General features: G+C 40.8%; 1 protein-coding gene across 1 annotated transcript; it reads right to left on the reverse strand.

Annotated features, from left to right (window-relative positions):
- Positions 1-1,563: 1,563 nt before the first annotated feature.
- Positions 1,564-3,637, reverse strand: LOC148041261 (stress-related protein-like). Its single transcript, XM_087678764.1, has 3 exons — positions 3,346-3,637; positions 2,547-2,768; positions 1,564-2,233 (listed from the first exon to the last, which is right to left on the reverse strand). Exons 1-3 carry the CDS (start codon positions 3,361-3,363, stop codon positions 1,838-1,840), a joined length of 636 nt encoding a protein of 211 aa, XP_087534890.1. The 5' UTR covers positions 3,364-3,637; the 3' UTR covers positions 1,564-1,837.
- Positions 3,638-10,116: the final 6,479 nt, after the last annotated feature.

Consider the following 10,116-nt stretch of genomic DNA (forward strand, 5'->3'; position numbering starts at 1 on the left):
CTTTAATCTCTCTCTATCAGTAAGCTCTTGGATGCTTGATTTACATATGCATAACAAGACCTAACAATTAGTTTGCAATCTTATAGACAAGCAAGTTTACATAGCCCAATATGCATTACAAGACCTAACATTTAGTTTACAATCTTATAGATGAGCAAGTTTACATAGCCCAAGCACCAAACATTAGTAGACAATGAAACATATCTTTCGATACTTGTGTAAAAACTCAACTTGGGCTAATTTATCCCAAAGGGAAATCATCGCCTCCAATTTTACATGTTTTTTTAGATTCTAACTAGGCTAGTTATTATAGTACTTATATACCCATAAGTGATTTTTGATTCATGCTTGGCAACTCATACATTTCAACGTTTAGTAAAACACCCTCCAATGTGGCCATTTTTAGTTGTGAAGCAACTTACATTGCACTTTTATAGCTACAATTGAGTTTGTTTAACTCTAATATCTTTTGGCACTACCATCTTTATTGAAAGTAAGCGAACATTAAAAATTACATAAAATCTAGTATTCCATGTATGTACTAAGCACATTGAGATGCATTATCATTATGTCAAGAAACTCTCAACAAGAGAAATCGGCTTGACCAATACACCAATACGATGACATTGCAATCTCTTCACAAAGCCTTTGCCTCATGAGAAGTTACAAAGCTTTTTGCAAAGCATTGGGCTTACTTCCCGTTGTAAATTAATCTAATCCACCGACCTAAGTACTTCCCTATGTACAAGTGCTAGATCTTGTTCATCACATCACTTCTAGAAAGGATTTGTTGCAGGCCACTCAATAAAGCCCAATCCAGAGATAGTTAATGCAAGTCAACACCAAGTACTCTATACTAAACCCAAACCTCTTGCTAGTTTAAAACCGGACTTTAAAAAGTTCCGATCTACAAAAGCCAAAAGATCTAGCAAAACAAAGACCACACAATGATCTATTTCACATATTCATGGCATGATCAACATCCTATCGAAAAGAAAACAAACAAACAATGTGATAAATGCCACCAAGGAAGCCAAGACCACAAAAGGGAACGTACCTGCAGTGTAAAAGTAGATTTTCAATGGATATTTAAAAGAACTTTGCTCTAGCGATTTTCCTCAATCTGGATTGTGCACCATTCCTTACTGAGAAAGGGAGAAACACACCCACACCCACACAAGCACACGTGTGTGAACTGAAATAAGAATCTTTCTCTAGGCAATGGTGCATTGCATACTGTAGTTAATAGGCAGTCTGGGAGCTAATAACAGAACAAATCAACTCCCCATGTACTGATCACCTGCACCATAAGAAATGCAATGACAAAATAAAAACAGCAATTATGCTCAACAATACTTATAAATCACAGAAGGACAAGATATGACAATAATAACCTGACAATACGGTAAATATAATGGTAGAGACAAATGTCAGTTTCTGCACAAGAGAAGACTGCCACTGCTAGGATTATTGTCTAACTCATGAAGAGACAAATATCGGTATCTGCACAAGAGAAGACTGCCACAGCTAGAATCATTGCCTAACTCATGAAGTTGCAATGTCTGAAGTGAATCTACCACCAAGTTGCTTCATAAAATATATTTTTATTGCTCATTACATACAATGACACTTCTCAAATTAAAATAATTACTCTCTTCAAAAGAGATTATGCTGTACTTCTGATACTTATGAACACATCAATTGAGGGTTCACTTATAGACAAAAAAGACAGAATCTGTAATAGAGCCACTACCAGAAACATTACCAAAAGGAATGTTACAAGACGACACATCAACACCTTCAAGGCATAAGATTCATCTGATTAGGTTTCTCATTTTCAGGCAGTATCTACTTTCACCGCTCTCTCCAGTTTTTCAACTGGAACGGTAGGAATGTACCCTGCAAGAGGAATATGCATGCCCTTCAAATTCTCCACCACTTGATTGAATTTCCCTGCACAAAACAGGGTGGGTGGAGCTGCAAAATGGACCGCCTGAGGTGCATATGGGAGCTTCAGGAACTGCTTCCAAGCTGCATAGGTCAACTCTTCAGCAACTGGTTCATAAGTAGCATAAAAGGACTTTGCAGTTCCAACCAGGCCATGGTTTTGCAAGTCAGAAACAACACCCTTGACAGCCTCAGGCACTTGTCGGGCGATTCCGTATGCTTGAGAGGATTTCTCCTTGATAGAATTAGGTACTACACCCTCTATGACTCCCACTGCACCATCAACCTGCATAAAACGAAAGTTACAAGCAGGTGCATATGTTAGATACACGATGTTGCAACTAGGGAAGAAAGTAGGGGGCCGGGGCTACGTATAATATCCCGATGAGTATTCAGGTAGTATCTAGTTCAAACGTGGTGAAGGTATTACATATATGATATATATAAATTATTTTTGCCTACGAACACCCAAATCTGGCAAAGCTTCCCCTCACTTTGCAATTAAGGCATTTATTTTTTAACCTGGCAAAAACGCAAATCAGAGAATAACGAGTTGAAACAGGTGTACAAACGGTGAAGGCATTATACATATCATATACCTTTTGGTCAACGAAAACCAAAATCTCGTAAGGCATTCCTTCGATTTTCTGATAGACAGGTCCGACGACCGTGCGAACAGTGTTCTCCACGCTCTCGACACCAGGCTTGAGGGGGCCTGAACTCCCCTTCGCAAATTCGTAGATGTTGGCCATGTAATGACTGGTTTTGTCTACCGCCACTTCGAAAAAGCCAAGGTATTTAAGACCAGCAGTTTGCTCTTGCTGCACAAAACAAAAATACAGAGGTCAAAGCCGCGATCTTCTGTTGAAGAAGCGTAGATGCAAATGCCTGCTACTACTATCACATATTTCCGGCGTTATTGCATAGATCTTTTGCCAGCCAAATTGTCGAGCATAAAATACGAGTTATGCCATAAGTCTGACTCGGGGAATGTAGCGCCTATCTATCATCGGTCCGGCGTTTGTTGAAGGAATCCTCCTATCAACCAAAACTAACTTGCGAACATTTGCGGGCAAGGAAGGAGACTCCTACTGCATCTGACTCAGCATAAACTAGACTATAGCATGTCCAACATTTGTTAACTGGATCATTTGATCCATCGAACCACTTTAGGGGCATTATAAAACGACGAATGCGACTGGACAGGGCTTCCTGCTATCATCTTTCCCGCATTTTTTGCAGATGGATCTTTCTGTCGATCAAACGGCATAACTTGCGAGCATTTGCGGACACGAAAAGAGAGTTCATTCTGTGATATTACGACCAATCTTGCTCAAAAATTGACAATAGAGAAGAGCATATGAGAAAAGAGGAGCAGAAGGAGACGGATGGACGCACCTGGTACTGGTCAGCCATTACGAACGAATACGTTGCAACTTGCAGGAGTTAGGCCGGTGACAAGCCGGTGTGGAATGGAAAGGCACACGGCGAGGGAGTGAGATGGCTTTCAGATACAGAAGTATAAGGCCGGTAAGTAGCAGGTGCAAAATGTAATGGCGCACGGCGAGGGAGAGAGATGGCTTTCCGATACAGCACGAGACAGAAGACGAAGACGAAGACGAAGAAGACGACGACAACGAAGAAGGAGAAGTTTGAATGTTGTTCTTTGCTTTTGTTGTTTTGTGGATGTGCGTGTGCGTGTAAGAAGACGCACCATGGCCGCTAGTGGGATTCGTTGCCTCGCTCTGCAAGGCACAAAATGTGGTCCCAGCATTTGCGCCCACGTCATCGTTTGCCGAATATCTTGAGTCCTTGGGCCCCTGACACAAACACCTACCTAACCTACCACTTGGCCGTACCCCAATGACAAATTTTCATACTGGCTGGCCAGCCCCACGCAATGCAAGTTTGTGAAGCTGGCACTACCAGTATTTTTGGGACTCCCAAGCATCCATTGATTCATCACTTAATCTTAAAACCAATTTCGACACTAATGTTTTCAACACACAACCAATAACCATCTAATAGCCAAAGCTTTTCCTTCTGCAAGTACGACTTCAACAGGAATCCAATAAGTCTATTCACCTACATGTTTAGATTCCGTTCCAACATTAGGAGTCACCTCACGTATAGCTTGTTGTAGATCAGACAGTGGATTTCTATTTGTCTCTCAACAACTTTGCCTCATAGCCTGATAAAGAGTCTGATAAGCCAATGATTTTTCTCCACCCTTCATGATTCAATCAACCAGCATGTCTACCAATCAATTCTGATTACGAATCTGCATCCTAGTGCATTGCACAACACAATCGTGACTTGTATCATCACAAATGATTACATATCAATTGTTTTGATATGCCAAATGCATAGCTAACCTGAGATGGAAGTACTCCTCCCACAGTTTGTCCAGCTACATGCATATAAAATTTCCTACTAAAAAATCTAATTTGGGGGATATTTTGAAAAATCCTGTCACTCGGATGTTCAAATCCTTTCATCTCAGAATCTTCTATTTGGCAAATGTGCTCTGCGAAGTAACCATGGTTGAACAAAGGAAGAGAGGTCGAAAACGAACGGAAAACAAAGGGAAAAAATCCTAGAGTTACAATGCATCGGTTTTAATTTTGATTATTTTATTTTCCTTTTCAAAGAAAACCTCTTTCTTTGATGAAGACGATTTTTTTGGGCTAGATATAGCAATGGGTCCTTGTACGATGCAATGCAAGGAAATTATATTGAATGATAGAAATATAAATCTGGAAACGATGTGATTCATGATGTGAATACCATGGATTATATATCGTATGGGAATGAATTATGGGCCTGTATTGGTACTTTCGAACTAATCGGCAAACACAAAAGGGTGAGGTACTAGATTTGTAAAGTAATTTTCTATATGTAGAAATGAAGATTACTTTGTGTTTAAGACACTCAAATCAACAAAGAAATCTCTTTCTCCTCACTACTTCAGAATGCTTACTAGAGGTTAGTAGACTGATTTCAACAAAAGGAGAAGTGAAAGAGGGAAGGGTGTAAAAGCCCTCTCTTTTTCAATCATTTTTAATTCTTTCTTTTTTGCATTTCACCAAGGCTACACCTTTTTTTATTAACGAAAGGGGAGCTCGCAAGGTTGCTTCCCTTTTCACTCACAATATACAAAATAGGTTGAGCTATGCTCATCACTTGCTGTACTAATCACATGTTTTGCGTGATTTACAGGTTTTTGAAGCTCATGAGGTTGTGCCTCACTCCTTTCATGTTTGCCAAGAAAAATGCAAGCTTGGCAAGGGGAGCAGCTACTTCCTCACTACTCTCTCGTAACATGCTCACAAAATACAAAAAAGACAAAGCTACTCTCATCACTTTGCCCACATACTCTTAGTTCATGATACTCCATACACTTCCTCACCATTATTCCTATCACGTAAAAATAGTTCTTCTTCTTATTTGTGTGAGTGCACAAAACTGACCAAGCTCCTCTCATCACTTGGTTCACATACCCTTAGTCCATGATACCACATACAATTTCTCACTATCAGTTCTCATGTGCACATGCTCTCTCTCTCTCTCTCTCTCTCTCTCTCTCTCTCTCTCTCTCTCTCTCTCTCTCTCTCTCTCTCTCTCTCTCTCTCTCTCTCTCTCTCTCTCTCTCTCTCTCTCTCTCTCTCTCTCAAAATTACAATCTCTTACAACATTAATTTGATGAGTTGCTTTTTGCCTCCCAAATTTTTGTTGGCATGGCAATCAAAGTTTGGATACCAAATAAAGTGAGGGGGAATAGGATCAGTACATTACTAATAAAATTATACCAACTCATTTCCTAGTTTGCAAGCTATTGCTTGAGAACTCAAAACTATCACTAATGTCATTCAAAGGCCATATTACTATTCTATTTGTCACCACTTCCTCCTTGACAATAGAACTTCTTTTGCAACCTTGGTATTAAAGTGTTTGTGCTCAATGAGGGTAGGGGTAATGGAGTGGAAGATTTTAATGCATAAAATACATAGAGTTTGGTGATGAGTGTATCTAATGGAACAAACTATATTCTTTACTTTATTATGAACAAGGAAAACACACACACTAATATACCAAGTATACAATGATTATTTCTAGTGCAATTCATTCGATTTGAACATTTTTCCTTTAAAATTTTAATCAAGAAAGTTGAGTTTTGCAAGGATCCTAAATTGTTTCATATGTACTCCTCACAAATAGTAACAAATGCTTATAAAAATTAGACGAATGAAGTACACTAGAACATAAACAAATATAGATAGAGATTTTCAAGTGGTCCCCAAATTATTATCAACCTACACACACACACACACAAATTTTTTAGTGATGGACGCTAAACACTAACTTTCATGGCTTCAATGTATAAAAAATTGAATGAGAAGTGCTAACATGTGTGTGTGTGTGTGTGCGTGCGTGCGTGCGTGCGTGCGTGCGTGCGTGCGTGTGTGCGTGTGTGTGTGTGTGTGTGTGTGTGTGTGAGCACTACATATACATCTGAACTATATTATTTTAGATGTATATGTACAAACATCTTTTGTATTCACATTTACAATATATCATTGGGTAGTCTCTGTTTGGCCGGCATTACCAATTAGATAGACCCACTACCACACATTGCGTGGTTTGTTTTCTAGCAAAGCTCACAAGGCTTTGCCTCATTAGCTTTGTATTTTTGTGAGCAAAGGAGTCCATGCGGACCTCCCTTTGCTTATAAAAGCATGAAAAATAGTGTGCTTCATGCACAACGCACCAAGAACTCCATGCCAAATTTGTAAAATCCCACAACTTTGAAATGCCTATTTGTTGAAATTACTCACACAAGCATGTAATAAATGGTATATATTTGCACTATACAATAAATAGCAACACATGTTTGTCTACATGCTACAATCCATTCATTTGTGAGAAGTTGATTGTGTGAACTTACATACACACACACACACACACACACACACACTCTCTCTCTCTCTCTCTCTCTCTCTCTCTCTCTCTCTCTCTCTCTCTCTCTCTCTCTCTCTCTCTCTCTCTCTCTCTCTCTCTCTCTCTCTCTCTCTCTCTCTCTCTCTCTCTCTCTCTCTCTCTCTCTCTCTCTCTCTCTCCCCCCCTTACTAGGAGAAAGGACCACAAACATTAATGGGATGTCCAACAAACAACAATATTACTCACCAACATTCAAAGAAGGCATGTGAATCTTTGTGCCACATGATGACTTGATTGGATGCAAGTACAACTAATGCATCCTAACTAGACATGACAAGTCAAAGAACTCATGATGTTAAAAAGAGAATGGGATCCTTAAAGAATGTGTTTTTTGGATCAAGAATCTGCTCAAGGGGACCACAACACAAAAATAGTGGATATATCTCCCATACTACACCTCCATAAAAGCATTTGTTGAACGCTTCCAAATATGGCAATGTAGGAAGCCACTCAACAACACAAGCCATGGTTCCATTGATAATGGCATCTGACAAAAGGGGTGTGAACTCCTCTTGCAAGTCTAACTAGGTTGATGAAGTAGGATAATATCCATAGGTTAGGATGAATATCTAAGCTAGCAAGATAGGCACTTAAAATATGATATATTGTTTCCATAAAATATTCACTCAGTGCATGGGCAAGAAAACCCAAAAGACAAAGGTTAATGAAGTAATAAAAATGACACTCTTGCAACCATACATGTGCAATGTCTTCAATGAACACATAGAGAATATTGGAAAGGAAACACAAAAGACAAATGTTAGTGAAGTAGACAAAATGAGGCTCTTGTAGCCACACATGTGCAATGTCTTCAATTAGAGTATAGTAGAGTACAAGCAAATTATGTCGCAAACAAACTTTAAAATATGAACCTTAAAGAAAAAAATTAATGTACAACAAATTGTGGAAATAATGATTATCTTAATTGTATTTATTAATGGAAGTCTCCTAAACACACAAGTATATCAAAGAGCAAGCATTGCATAGAATAAAAAAACAAAAGTTAATGTGGATTATATGCATAAAAGACACATTAATTACATTGACCAGCAAACAAAAAAGTGAAAGGTGAGAAGGATCGAAACTTGCACGCAAGCTATAGCGGGAGAGCAAGAGCAAGAAAGACAGAGACAAGAAATGGGAACTCCAACAGTCACAATGTGTGACCGGGCCTTCCTTTATTTACTAGTCACTAAAATGAATGTAAAGAATAAAGTGACGTGACGGGCGCCTGCCACCTACAGTGTGCAGTGGCGGGTATTGTCAGTGTAGTAATACACGGGGCGGCACGGCGGAGGCGCCTTTACCCCAACAACCTCCCACTTAAAGGCGAATCTGCCCTAGTGAGAGAGAAAAGAAAAGAAAAGAACAGTACAACTGTACATAGGTACAAGGGATGAGGAAAGGCAACATCTCATCCAATGCCCATCAATCTCCTGAGGAAGGCAAAGCGCTCAGTAGTGAGGCTTTTCGTGAGCAGATCTGAAGGATTCTCGTCAGTGGAGATCTTGAAAAGGTCAACAGACTTGTCCTCCACTACACCACGTATGAAGTGATACCTCACCTCAATGTGTTTCGTCTTCGCATGGAAGACTGGATTCTTAGCCAACTGAATGGCACTCATAGAATTCGAATGCAGTGTAGGTATAGCATCAATCCCAAGGTCAGCAACTAGACGGCCTAGCCATATGGCCTCCTTGCAAGCCTCAGTGGCTGCAACATACTCAGTCTCAGTGGTAGACAAAGCCGTACACTTCTGAACCCTGGACATCCAAGAGATAGCACCTCCAGCATAGGTGAATACATAGCCAGAAGTGGACTTCCTACTATCTGCATGTCCTGCATAATCGGAGTTAGTGTACCTCACGACCCCTGTATCCTGGCTGCCATAGCAAATACACATATCTGTTGTGCCCTTCAGGTACCTCATGATACCCTTCACGGCATCCCAATGTTTCCTCGTGCCACAACACCAACTGCAAAGGCAATATCTGGACAAGTGGCTATCATGGCATACATCAAACTGCCCACGGCTGAAGCATAAGGGATCTGGGCCATCTCGGCCCTCTGCTCATCTGTCTGCGGACAATCGGCCTGTGATACCTTCACATAAGAAGGCAATGGACAGCCAATAGGCTTTACGTCCTACATGAGGAAGCGCTCAAGGACTTTATGAATATACTCCCTCTGTGATAAGTAGAGGAGTCCCTAATGCCTGTCGCGTCTAATGCGCATACCAAGTATGTGAGAGGCCTGTCCCAAATCCTTCATCTCAAAGCTCTTCTTCAGCTGAGATTTAAGAGCATCTAGCTCATCATGAGCTTTCCCTGCTATCAGCATATCATCCACATAGAGTACCAAAATAAGCAATGAACCATCACGGACTTTCTTCGTGTAAAGACACGGATCCATAGCACTCCTGCTGTAGCCCTGTGATTGCATAAAGGCATCAAACTTATGATACCATTCCCTAGGTGCATGCTTCAAGCCATAAAGACTTTTCTTCAACTTGCACACTAGGTGCTCCCTGCCAGGTTCTGCAAAGCCCTTAGGCTGCTCCATATAGATCTCATCATGCAAGTCCCCATGTAAGAAAGCCGTCTTGACATCCATCTGATATAGATCTAAGTCAAGCTGAGCAACCAAAGCCAAGACCAAGCGCAGGGTGGTCATCTTAACCACAGGAGAAAAGATCTCATCAAATTCTACACCATGCTCCTGCTTAAAACCCTTTGCTACCAATCTAGCCTTGTATGCCGGCTTGGGGTGTCCAGGGGTACTTTTCAGCTTGTACACCCACTTGCATGGCAAAGCCTTCTTTCCCTTAGGCAAGCCAACCAAATCCCAAGTCTCATTTTTATGCAAGGAGTCAATCTCAGACTGCATAGCCCTCTCCCAGGAGTGACTGTCACCCCTGCGCATAGCCTCATCATAAGTGAAAGGCTCTCCTGCATCTGTAACCAAAATATAATGCATAGAGGGCTGAAATCTATCAGGTGGATGTCTGTCTCTAGCAGACCGTCTCACTGCAGGCTCTGCTACTTGCCCAGCTGCCTGTCCAACACCCTGACCATGAGCATCTGCTGCAGCTGTAGGTTGTCCAACTGGCTGTGCAGGAGCTCTAGGCTCCTCCTGAAAGATCACTCTACGGATCTCAACCACCTTCTCAGG

Source organism: Lygodium microphyllum, chromosome 1, assembly GCF_053477565.2.
Source record: "Lygodium microphyllum isolate KBCC chromosome 1, Lygodium_microphyllum_v1.1.10, whole genome shotgun sequence".
Lineage (NCBI taxonomy): Eukaryota > Viridiplantae > Streptophyta > Polypodiopsida > Schizaeales > Lygodiaceae > Lygodium > Lygodium microphyllum.

Coding starts and splice junctions, on each gene's coding strand:
- LOC148041261 (XM_087678764.1), bottom strand. Junction 2,234..2,546: donor TGGTTTTCGTTGACCAAAAG/GTATATGATATG, acceptor CGTTTTATGCAG/GTTGATGGTGCAGTGGGAGT.